The sequence below is a fragment of the Cyrtonyx montezumae genome, unplaced genomic scaffold (genome assembly GCF_038088225.1).
Source record: "Cyrtonyx montezumae isolate F1298 unplaced genomic scaffold, pur_monq_1.0 scaffold_4, whole genome shotgun sequence".
In the NCBI taxonomy this organism is placed as follows: Eukaryota; Metazoa; Chordata; class Aves; order Galliformes; family Odontophoridae; genus Cyrtonyx; species Cyrtonyx montezumae.
The window spans coordinates 10,809,615-10,822,423 of record NW_027072045.1 but is presented as its reverse complement, the minus strand read 5'-3'; the positions used below and the strand labels follow the sequence as shown (position 1 = coordinate 10,822,423).

At 42.2% G+C, this 12,809-nt stretch overlaps 1 protein-coding gene across 1 annotated transcript; it reads left to right on the top strand.

The window, feature by feature from the left end:
- Positions 1-570: 570 nt before the first annotated feature.
- On the top strand, positions 571-6,999 carry GSTO1 (glutathione S-transferase omega 1). Its single transcript, XM_065746140.1, has 6 exons — positions 571-606; positions 690-798; positions 1,586-1,808; positions 2,536-2,628; positions 4,570-4,676; positions 6,751-6,999. Exons 1-6 carry the CDS (start codon positions 573-575, stop codon positions 6,902-6,904), a joined length of 720 nt encoding a protein of 239 aa, XP_065602212.1. The 5' UTR covers positions 571-572; the 3' UTR covers positions 6,905-6,999.
- The last annotated feature ends 5,810 nt before the right edge of the window (positions 7,000-12,809 follow it).

The following is a 12,809-nucleotide window of genomic DNA, read 5'->3' as shown; positions in this document are numbered from 1 at the left end:
CACCTTCAAGGCAGCATGAGAAAGCTTTCTTGTGTCATCCTGCAGTTCTGGCTCCACAGTAAGTGCCTATTGCAGTAAACAGACCTTGCAACGTTTGGGTTTATACCTTCACTTTGTTTTTTTATTGTCTCAAACTATTGCTGAAGCCATATTAAGGGTATGTACTCAGCAAAACAAGAAATACGATCCCTCACGCGGCTCTTTCACGGGTGGGAGAGGTGTTGTCAAAGGGCGTCTGCCTGAGGCGTAAGTTACAGCGCGCTTTCAGTTGGATGACTTATTAGTTACATAACCAAACAGTAACCAAACCAAAGTTTCTGACTTGACAGAAAATCACTTTCTTCTTTTCCAGCGGGCAGTGCTGTATGGTGTGCGGCCACGGCAGCGTTTGCCTGCAGGAGGAGCTGCATCAGAAACACCGCTCTTCGTGACAGCGCCAAACTAGAGTCACCTGTCGGGCTGTGCGACCGCGCGTCCTCCGCACGCAACGCCCGCCCCGGGGCGGAGCCGCCGGCGCTAGAAATGCAGCGCGTTGGGGCGCGGCGCGGAGCGGTAGGGCTGAGCAGGGCGGCATGGCGGGTGATCACTCTCGCAGCTTGGGCAAGGGTGAGTACCGGCTGAGCGTGCAGGCGGCTCGCGTGGGGTGCGGCACGGCACAGCTGTAATGGATGCGTCCGTTTTCTCCATAGGCAGCACGGCGCCGGGGCCGGTGCCCGAGGGGCTGATCCGGCTGTACAGTATGCGCTTCTGCCCCTTCGCGCAGAGGACGCGCCTCGTTCTCCGTGCTAAGGGCATCAGGTGAGGCTGTCTCGATGGGGCGGGCTCTCTGTGGAGCGGCTTCGAGCTTCCCTTCGTACCTGGCCGTCACTCTTCATTAAACGTCGCTGAAGGAACGAAATGGAAAGTGGAGTCCGTGTGTGGTTTTGCTGTGAAGTTTAATTTATGTATATAGGGTTTGCTTTGAGTGTTCAGCTGTGTTTTGCAAATCTTTGGTTTTACTGGGAGTTTTCTGGGATCCTGCTTGAAAGTAACTCATACTCTGCCAATAGACAAGTTTCCAGAACCTCAAATAAATATATATATCAGCATCTTTGTCCTTTATCTTGCATACCTTTTGTATGTATGACACTAGGAATTGAAGGTTTGAATGCTGATTTGGTCTCTGGTATCAGGTCTCATTAAAGATCTGTTGTGGTTCTTTCACACTTGGCTTACTTACAATCAAGTTCCTCTTTGAATGCCCCTGTGTTATCATATGATAAGCATGTGCTGTATGCCAAGCTTGACCTTTGTTATTAACATGACTGGCAGGACTGCTGCTCACAGATTGCTTGTGTTTTACTAGCTAATAAACAAGTCACTATAAGTCAGCACTGATTTCCTCTGGTGAGGAGGAGTGCTTCCTGGCAATATTTTAAGTGTCAAATGGTTTAACCTAGAAAGAACTTCAGGGAGGACTAGGGGGAGCAGGAGAATGAGGAGTCAGCTTCTCAAGTACTGTAATTGTTGAAGTGTTATGATTGCATGTGGAGTAGACTGCAATGGAGATGATCCTTTTTGGATCTTGTTTCCTTCTTTCTTTTAGGCATGAAATAGTTAACATCAATACGAAGAACAAACCAGACTGGTTCTTTGAGAAGAACCCTTATGGGTTGGTTCCTGTTCTGGAAACCAGCAAAGGCCAGCTGATCTTTGAGTCTCCAATCACTTGTGAGTATTTGGATGAAGCATTTCCAGGAAGGAAGCTGATGCCTTCAGACCCATATGAACGAGCCTTTCAGAGGATGCTCCTGGAACACTTTTCAAAGGTACTGTGATTAGTACCTTGTTTCTTTCTTTATTGTAGCTTCAAAATCTGCAGCTGTATTGCCAATGATGCGTTCATCACTTGAGAAGAGAGGTCTTGTATGTTGGGAAACCATTTAAATAGCCAGAGAGACTTGGGGTTTCTTGCTATTAGCTTATAAATCACTGTGCATCTGAATTGCATTCAGAATTTAATGTGAAGACATGGATTCAGGAAGACAGGTAAGCTGGTTAAGGTGTGTATGTCTGAGGCAGGGTTTTGAGCATCTTACAATAGAGGAAGCATTAGTAGGCCACTTGAGGTCTAGGCAGTGATGGTGTGTTTTAATCTGAGTATGTCTGTAGAAAGTACTAGTGCTGTATAAATGCAGAATGTGAAGAGTGTCTTACTTGAAAGAGCCTTCAGCCTAGGCCTTCAGATAGCAGTGGTGGCTATAGCCTCTGGGCTTGTGTAAGAAGGCTTGTTTTGGCTTTCGGTGTGGGGTGGAGGCTGGCACTGAGGCAGCTGGAAGTAAGCTGCTCCTTTTTTCATTTTCTCTTACTACAAGAGTAAAATCCATTATTATTTGGATTTGATCTTCCTTTAAGCCTTTATTTCTTTTTTTCTGAAGTACAGAAGAATTTTGTTAATGTATTTCAGCTTTTTAAAAGCATCTTAACATCCTAAGCTCCAAGTGACCCTCTTGGCATATTGTGAGAGGCATATTGAAAGCTTCCTCCTTTTTACAGATAACATCTATAATTTCCAAGGCTCTTAAAGGAGGAGATAATCTTACAGCACTGAAAGAAGAAATAGCTGAGAAGTTTGGCAAACTTGAAGAGGTAAGAGCATTTTGTGATAGCAAGCAGCCTAGAAATTATGTGATTCTTCTCCACTCCCCTGGTTTTGTTTTCCCCTTTCATGCTTTGGCATTTGGAGCCAATCTCTTATCGTTCAGGTGATGACCATAGCAATGAACAGTCTTTCAACTGATTTCCCCTCAGCCTGGGATGCACAGCAGCACTGCCAGAATGTAATTTGTCCTTTGCAGAAATCCAGCCTGGGGCTATGTTCTGATACAGTGGTGTAATACAACTTCAGCTGAACTCCAGGAAGTGTCAGGTGGCTTTTGTGTTAAAACTTTGCAATTCTTATTTAGTGTCTGTTGTGGTTCTTGGGTAGCCTGAAGAGCTGCTGGACTTGTCTTTATCACAAATCTAGTCCTCTTACGTTTCTAACAGTCACAACTAATGTTTGTTTGGTGAGGGTAAGGACTGATGCTTCAGCATGTCTCTTCTGTTGCATGGGTCGCAATAGTCTTCCAGTACTTTCCTATGCATTCTGTTTCTCTGGTCCCTTGAGCTGACAAAGTAAAATTGCTTTCAAGTATTCTCACTCATCTGATCAGGCTGATGTTGGAGTAGTGCAGAGGATACTTGAGTTCTTGGAAGAAACAAGTATATTTCTCTGCCTTGAAATACAAATGTATAGAACATTAAGAAGGAAGTAGGCTTTCTCCGGCATTATAAATTCTGTGAAGTACTTGCTATTCCTTTGGCATCTCTATTTTAGTATACCCTAACAAGTTTTGCAGCTGTGGACTCACTGAGCACGGCAGGAAAGGGCAGAGCTGTGCAAACATTGCTCAGTCTACTGTAGGATATTGTCTTAGTTCCAGCTGGAATGGAATTTTTTCTTCAGATATGCTATGCTTTGGTTCTAGGAATAAAACAACGCTGATAATAGACCAGTGTTTGTAGTTACTGTTAAGGAATGTTGTATAGAGCAGTAGTCAAGAAGGCATATGTTTTAGAACGTTGTTGCATTGTGTTTGATGATAACCGATAGAGGGAGCCACGTTTCTATCTCTGAAACAGCAACTCTTAAGTGTTCTAGACACCTGATGGTTTAAACAGCATGAGGTTTTTGGGAGGACTGCTTTAAAGTTTGTTAGATCATGAGGACTGAGGGACAGGGTTTAAATGTCATTGGAGTTTCATCTTGAAAATGCCAAAGCACCTAAAAATGGGAGGCTAGTCTTCTAAAGAGCAAGCTTGAATCTGGAAATCCCTCAAAGTGTTAAGCTTGGATCACCATGGCACTTAAAACACGTCAGAGGTTAAGTGTAACAAGGAGAATGTGCTGCAAGTAAGCTTTTTTTTTTGTGGTCCTGCTGCTTTACGTGCTGAGCTGTGGAGGACTCCTTCTGTTGCATGTGAATGTTATAATTCCTGTTCTTCCTGTGCCTGGAATAAAATCTAGTTCCAGATACAATGTTAGGAATATTTTCCTGACACCATTTGGACTCAAGTGCTGTGGGTGAAGAGTTCCTGCTAAAACTGTCTTATCCTTCAGCTGGTTGTTATATTTACTTGGCTTTGTTGTTCTAGAAGTGCATGTGCATAATTTTTTTATTCAACTCCTCCATTGTCACCTTTTTTATAGGTCAGAAATTGCTAAATAACAGACTCTGTGAGATTAATTCCTTTCTGTTTCTGCAGAAGCTGTAGATCCCTAATAATTTTTTGTCAGTTTTTGAACCAGCTCCGGGGACGTGGACTGACAGTGTATGAAATAGTTAAACTTGATATCACAGTTGCATTACTTACCAGCTCTGATGTCCTAAATACTGCAAGTATTTAGCAAATACTAATATTTCTTGTCAGACTCCTTCAGGGTGCCAGTATTCCAGCTTGAGTAGAATTGAGGGCTTCTTGTTACTGTAGTCTCCAGATATGGAAATCTTCCTTCTGAGGGTAACTGTCATCTCTTGTTCCTCACAGATTCTGTCTCAGCGTAACACTGTATTTTATGGTGGGGACTCCACTTCCCTGATTGATTACATAATCTGGCCCTGGTTTGAACGCCTGGAAGCATTCCAGCTGACAGAGTGAGTACTTTGCCTGGCTTCTAGCATGTTACTGAAATGCTGCTGTATATTCTTTTTATCAGCTTTGAATATATGCTGAAACAAAGGGCTGCTTTTAAGGTCTGCTGAAGAAACTGTGGGCTTTCTTACAGTTTTAGAGTGGGGTAAACATCCTAAACTAGAGATTAGTTGTTTAGGAATCTTATAAGAAAATGCTTCCTTTCACCAGATCTGTTATCCTAAAAAAATAAATAAAAAATTGGCAGATCTTGAAGTAGTATTCAAAATATAGGACTTTATCTCCATCTCTACAACATAGAAGTAGCCTGTGTTGGAAGAGAGTAAAGGCATGGAGGCCTAGGTTCAAATGTGTTAATCTAAAACCTTAGGTTTAAAATGGAATGTCTCCTCCTCTTCAGAAATCCTGGCCTGAGAAAGGAGGCTTGTTTTGTGAAGAATAAACTGTATCTTGCTTTGCTATAGGTGGTAGATCTGTCCCTTTTGTAATGGATTTTTTTTAATATATGTTTGATATGTCCTTACATTTACCATGGTGTTGGGTTAACATACGAAACTAGTTTCAGTGGAGAACTGTTTTATAGCTGGTCTAGTTTAACACAGGGCTCAGGAGTCAGTTCACATGAGGATATGGATGATAAAATGGGAAAATGTTTTAATGTGGCAGACAGTTAAACACCATGCTGACATTTGTATGTTCAGTGGGATGAGGAAAAATAGCAAAGTGCTAGTACTCATGTACTGAATTAAAGACAGTTTAATAAGAAATTAAAAAAAATAGAATAAAGAAAACAAGTGATGTACAAAACAATTGCTTGCCACTGGCCAATCAATGCCTAGCCAGTCCCAGAGCAGCAGTGGCCCCTGGTCAATTCCCCTTTTTTATTGCTCAGGATATTTTCATGTGGTGTGGAATATCCATTTGGCCACTTTGAATATGGGTCAACTCTCCTGGTTCTGTCCCCACTGTCAGTCTCCTTGCAGCCAGGACAATGTGAGCAGCTGGAAAGTCCCTAGTGTAAGCTCTGCTCAGCAGCAACTGAAACATCAGTATGTTGTCAATGTTGTTCTCACTCTGAATCTGAAATATAGCACCATACCAGCTACGAAGAAAACTAATTCTATCCCAGCTGGAACTATGATGATGAGTAGAGACCAGTTAGATGTGGCTTGGTGACTTAATTGTTCCTGAAGAATAAGGAATATGCAGGGAAACCCTCTTGTAAGAGGAGAACACTGGACTGCTGCTCTGCTTTGTTTCCTGTGTGGTCCTTGATAAGGAGGGAAAGTGTCATAAGTTACACAGGACCAAAGGCCTGGAGTTACCAAGGTACTTAAGTGATCAAGTATCTGGACCACTATGTGTTAAGATGCTTTCTGAGTAAGAGTTAGGAGCTACCTAGAAAAGTTATACATTAACTGAACTTGGGATTTGGAGATGGGGGTATTCTGCATTCCAAAGTCAGAATACCATGAGAGAACAAAAAAATTGTGCTATTATGTATAAGTATATGTGCCATATACTTCTTAAGTGTGTTCAAGTGGGGCTGTGTATTTTGTTGGTTGAATCCTGCTTCCTCCATAAAGTGTCTGCTCTTTGGGCTGCTGGGTTGCAGACTAGTAGAAGCTTCACAACTTATCTCAGTCTTCTAGAGAGAGAAGTTTGTAAGTTGTGAAGGAGTGTTTGTTAAAGAATTGCCACTAACGAAGTGCTCAAGAGGGAGGCAAAGGTGTGCAAGCCTCTGTCTTCAACTCAGAGAATATCAGAGATATCACTAGGGTCTCTTTTATAGTAGGAATAGCACAAGCAGAACCTTACTGATGTTTTTCACAGTAATTGCTCTTTTTTGGTAAACTTTGCTGAGTGAGCAAGCTCTGCAAGAATTGTCTACCTTACCAAATGCCAGTCTGTCTTCTATGGTCTGTTATGTATTTCTCACTTGCTCTGAGCTTAAGGTTACACTGGGAGAGAGAAAGCAAAACAAGTAGTAAAACAGAACTTCTAAAGCTGTTTTCCTTCCTCAGTGCTCTCCTGGTTTCCTGTTTGCGTTATTCAGACTCTTTCCTTTTCCCATAGTGTTTTGACTCATACTCCAAAGCTCCAACGCTGGATGGAGGCCATGGGGAAGGACCCGGCTGTCAAGGATACAGTCACTGACCCACAGACATTGAGGCATTTCCTCCACCTCTATCTGAAGAACAGTCCAGAGGCGTGTGATTATGGGCTGTGAGCTGTCAGTGGGCATGTGCTTGCTGAAGTGTCAGTGCCCCTCTCCAGTGTGAGCTTTGAGGCTCCAGTGTAACTTGATGTTAAGTCTTTTCTGGTTACATTTCTTAATGTTTGGGTGAATTTATGCTGGAAAGATGGTGAAACTTCTTTCCTGTTTGGAGGAGTAGTCAGAAGGCAGAAAGTATTTTGTTTGGAGGAAAATGGTGGCTTTACTCAGAAGTGACCTGTTATCTGTGGCCTATTTGCAGGTATTTCTTTTGGGTGGACCTTGAGCTTGTTCTCTTACTTGGATTGAAAGTTGTAATGCTAATGTCTTGAAAATAAAAGCAAATGTTTCCTTTAAGCACAGTTTTTTCTTCTTTATAGGCATTGCTTTGTCACTGGACTTGTGCAGATCGAAGTGAGGCACTGTCAAAACTAAACAGTGTGGAAACAGAGCTTTGTGACTGGACACTTTTGAAGCTATCCTAGATGCTAGCATAGCATAGCACTTAGTGTGTAGGTGTGAAATATTTGAAGCAGAAGTAGTCCCAGGAAAGAAACCTTTCAATCTTCCTGTCTCCACTTAAGTGACTAGAAGAACTATGACCCACTCTGATGTTGCTCAGCTGTGCCTTTCTCTAAAGGCCACAAATTACCTGATGGAGCTGTAATTCCATGAAATATGCATGGGGGGGGGGAGGGGAAGAAGGCAAAGCAGTGTATTCAATTTCAAGGGCTTGCTGAGGCTGTTGCGAGCTGCATGAGACTTCCTGTCTGCATCTACCAGTGCAGTGAGGTAAGGTAGCATAGCAGAAAGTGATGTTTCCAGGTTTTCCTGGAAGTTGAGGTGCTCAGCTTTGGAGATTAGAGCTATTCTGAAAGAGGGGGGGAAAAAAAAAGCAAATCCTTTTGTGTGCAGCATGGGAAGTAAACAGGAGTTAAACTGTGGCACAGCTGGAGAAATGTGACCCAACTGCTATCACAGAAACATGGTGGGATGAATCTCACAATTGGAATAGTGTGACTGACTATGGGCTCTTCAGATGGAATAGGCAGGATATGGGGGGAGGGGGAGTTGCCCTCTACTAGTGAGTGGATAGTTTGCAAAGAGCTGTGTCTAAGAAACTGTTATAATCAGGTGGAGAGCTTATGGGTTAAAATCAAGGATTGGTCCAGTAAAGGACCTCCTTTACTGGACCAAAAATAGTGGTTAGAGTCTACTACAGTCCACCTGATCAGGTGGGGCCTGTTTGAGGTCTTCTTGCTTCAGCTGCAAGAGGTGTTGTACTCACAGGCTCTTGTGATGGATATCTGCTGGGATAGCAGCATAGTGGGTGGCAGACAATCTGGGAGATTGTTGGACTTCATTGAGGATAACTTACTGGTCCAGGTTCTAGATGGACTGACCTGAGGTGAAGCCTTATGGACCTGGTGCTCACCAATGCACAGGAGAGCATTAGAGAGGTGAAGGTTGGAGGCAGCCTGGGCTGTAGTGACCATGCTTTAGTGGAGTTTGTGATCTGGAGGAATGCAAGCCTGGCAGAAAGTGGAGTCAGGACCCTGAACCTCAGGACAGCTGACTTCAGACTGCTTAAGGAACTGTAAGATGGGATCCCCTGGGAAATGTTATAAAGGGTATAGGAACAGAACAGAGGTGGCAGCTCTTTAGAGACAGTTTTCTATGAGTGCAAGAGCTCTCTATTCCCCAGAAGAAATACAGTAGAGGAGGGAGGTGACCAGCATGGCTTGAACTGAGGGAAAACAAATGTACTGGAAGTGAAAGCAGGGTTGTGTAGCCTGGGAAGAATATAAGGGATGTTATCTGCATGTATAGAGATAGCATCAGGAAAGCCAAGGCACAGATGGAGCTGAACTTTCTAAGGGATGTGAAAAATAACAAGAAGGGGTTCTACAGGTACATAAACAGCAGGAAACAGATCAAGGAAGATGTTCTCCCTCTGATAAATGAGAATGGAGAACGGGGTTCCCCAGACATGGAAAAAGCAGGCAGGGAGGTTGAAACTAGCTGTTCTTTAGGTCCTTTTCAACCCAGGGCATTCTATGATTTTTTTTTTTTTTACATATCATGTCCTACATCCACATGGTAACTCCAAGGGGGTGCATGCTTGTGTAACTTCAAGTAGGAAAGCAGAAACAAAAGATGAAGAAAAAGAATTAGCAGGAGCTCTTCTAACAAGTGTGCTTCCTACTAGCTTACAGAGCCTGTGAGTTTGCAGCTATTGGAGGAGATTGTTTATGCTCTTACTAGTTTTAATTTACTGTGCAGGTTTTGCACTTGATTTCATATTTGTCTTTCAAACACATCTGGCATTACTTAGAGAAAAACAAATTAGTGTGCTGTTTCCTTCCAGAATGCTGATATACTTTAAAAGTTTCCTAGTTTAGATATGATGTTGTCTGTGCTGTAGATTGTCGTTAGAGTACCCAGAATTGTAAGGCTGTGAGGTGTCAGAATGTGAGTCTAGGTTGCTTTATTAGATGAAAGCAAGGTTTGAGTCTGAAGCCATTTTCCCTGAAATGGTATGGTGGGATCTCAGTTAGTAATTCTTCAAAGTCTGCTGCTATAGAACATCTTGGTATTATCTGCTCTGCTTTTATTTAAAGCTTGTTAAAGCTTTCATTAGTGAAGTTCATAAAGTGTGCTGAAAATGGGCTTTCATAAACGTGCTGGCAATATATTGCAGTCTGCTCCATTGTATTACTGAGAAATAGTGGGATATATGACTTAAGTGAGGTCCATCAATGGGTTAAGAACAGAGCCTGGTATCCAAAAGTAAGTGGCTAAAGGCAGGCCACAGTAACCAGGAGACTGTATTGTGCAAACAGAAATGTGTTTTTGCTCATCTTTGTTTAGTGGCTCTAGACTATACTATTATGAGTATGCTATTTCAGCGAGAAAATGTAAAATGAATTATTCTACCTTATAATTTACTATTAAATATCAGTGCTGCAAATCTCCTGGCAGACAGCTGGGATCCCAAACCCATTACAGCACATCGGGAAATACAGACCTCAGTCAAAGTTGTTTTGATGTAGTAACGAATGTGCAACATTTCAAAATAGTCTTCAAAGAAAAGAAATAATGTGTAATGGACTGCTCTTTCACTGTGTGTAAAGGATACAATTTATTATTTAAAACATTCCTATTTTTTAAAAAAAAGAAAATGCATGTTATCAGTTTTGGTCAACAGAGGAAGAAGATGGAGCCAGTGAGCAAAGATCAGCAGACTGATAGCTCTGCCCTTTGATCAGAGCTCCCCTTCAGATCTTCTTAAGATTAGAGTATATAACAAATAATGTATTTACTCCTCTTCCATAGTTTGCCCTTGAAGGTTGTTGGTGATACTTTTTTTTTTTTTTGAAACAATGGTGGCTTTTTTTATCGTTCCTTTTGCCACCAAATATAATTGCTCTCAGCACAGGTTTAAAAAAAAAGTTCATGAGTAAGAAAAAAAAATGAAGAGAAAAGAAAAACACAGTTTCTTGTCATGCTTCATTTAAATAGCTGTCATGCTCATCACAGGCAGTGTGTGAGAGCATGTGCCAGGCATGTGTTGGCACATTAGTGCATCTTCTGGACCAGCTCTCCCTAATTTTCCACTGTCATGGCACTCATAATGCTCCTGTATTAAGATCTGAGAAATGCTTGTTTCTCATCCTCTCTCCTTTCCTTGTTAGTAGTCTGGTTTTGGTTTTAGTTTTCTTTCATCATTCTGTTCCTTGGACAGTAGTTTCACTTGGGAAGGGCTGATGAAAATTCAGTCTCTTTACAGTCTTGAGAACAGATGCTGCTTTACAGAAACCAGGAATGATTTAATAATAGAAACAGTGTGTTCTACTGCTGGTCCAAAGCCAGCAGTGGTGGCATAGCTCAGTAAATAGTTAATGCCATGTGATGTTATTTGAATTTTTTTTCTCCTAAAGCAAATTTTGCTGATTTGCTGAAAAGGGGATTATAAAATTTGTCAGATTTAGCTTTGCCTCTGGTAGAATGTGAATTCTACTTAGCAGTGTGCAGCACTTTTTTACATGAGTTGAGCAGAATGTTAAAATGCATCTTATATTAAGGGACTGATGTACAGAACGTTCACTGTGCTGCTCACAGGCATTGCAGGATGCTCAGGCCACAGTCTGAGACAATGCTATAGGTTTGTTTCTTAGAACTACTTGTTTCTTGGCAATGCTGACAAAAAAAGCCATCTCTCCAGGGAAAATGGAGCCCGGAAAAGGAGCACTGAACAGCCTCAAGCTGAACGGAGAGGACGCTGTTTCCTGAAAACTTCAAACCACTCACACGACTCACTTATGTAGTCCCACCAGCAAAGGTTTAAGAGAGCTGGGGAAAAATAATTAAAGAGCTGCCTGCTTCAGACCACCTAAGGAATTGGTGAAAACAAAGTGTGATATTAGGGCTTAATACTCTTCTTTGTGTGGTCTTCTATGCATCCTCCTATTTCCCTGAAAGATGTTTCTGTGCCTTTCCTATTGTCAGTTCATCATGGGGAAGAAACTCTCAGCAAGAATAGTCTGGGCCAATTCACAAGTTGTAATGCAACTGTTGTTTCTTGTACATGCATTACAGCCCTTTTCCATGTCTGTTGAGGTTTGAAAGTACAGTCTGTCTTCTCATTGCTAAAGCAGGGAGATTAATCAGCTAGTTCTCCTACAACAAAATAGCTCTGGTTATACAACCCATCCCTTCAAACCCACAGGCTTGATGCCTCTCAGTTGCTATTCTGGTTGTATTGTCCTGGTGTGTCCATGCTCTGGATCAAAACATTTTCCTTCAAATCTATTCTAGGTGTGGCTCTATCAGGAGAAAGTCAGTGTGGGGTGTGGATGTGGACACACCTTAGTTTTCATTATCTTTGTGTATAGGAGGTTTGTAATACTGGAACTTTCTATTACTGATAATAACACACCCATACCTCCAAAGGTGAACTGAATCATCAGGAATATTGTGATGACAGTGCAGAATACCTCTGCACCATGGGAGGGCCTGTGCAACGGAGGCCAGATGTTATGGATCACTTGTGCTTACAGGCACAAGAAATGTCCCAAGGCTACCCTGCCCTGCCTGGTGCAAGCTGACAGGGAGGAGATCTGGGAGACATTAATTAACAAGTTAAGTACTGTCTCCCTGTGGATCTAGGAAAATTCCTGTGTGCAGCTTGGTTCCCAGCACAGGACTAGACAGCAAGACTGAAAGATAGAATTCATTGTATTGCTCCTTCCCTTAATGCTCCTCAGGAGGTGAAGTGACAACTGAGACAGGCTGTGAACAATGTGGTTAACATGGATCAGTTCAGCCTAGCTGTACCTGTTGGACACCTTCAGTGTTAGCGTAAGGCCTTCAGTTTATCAGACACTCTCTCTTGCTCATTTTATTTGATTTATTTGCTTTAATTCCAATTATATCGTATTATGTTATTTTGCTTTCTGATATCTTATTTAGTAAATTAGCTCTCCTCCTCAGATCACTGCTGCTGTTTTGTTTCTAGGCCCATCTCCCTACTCCCTATCCCTCTTCCCCTTTCCTGGGGTGTGGGTCTGTGGGTTCCCTGCACCAATCATCACAGAACCGGGCCGAACCTGCCCGTAAACCGTTGACATCTTTATATGTGGTGGGCTTTGCTGGCCCAAGAATGTAAGTGACTACGGGCCTGTCGGTGGGTTTGAAGATTGTTTTGCATCTAAAATAAACTCTTTTTCTTGCACTGCACCTACAACTGTCAAAAACTTAATCTGGATTTTAGTCTTTATTCTGTGCAGAGTTTTTGAAAACACTGCAAGAGTCAGACATTCTACATGCTCTTAAATGCCTAAACAATGAAGGCTGTACTTAAACATTTTACCCCTGTGCCTCCTGCACTTCTGCTTCAGAGCAGATCTGTGAAGCTATC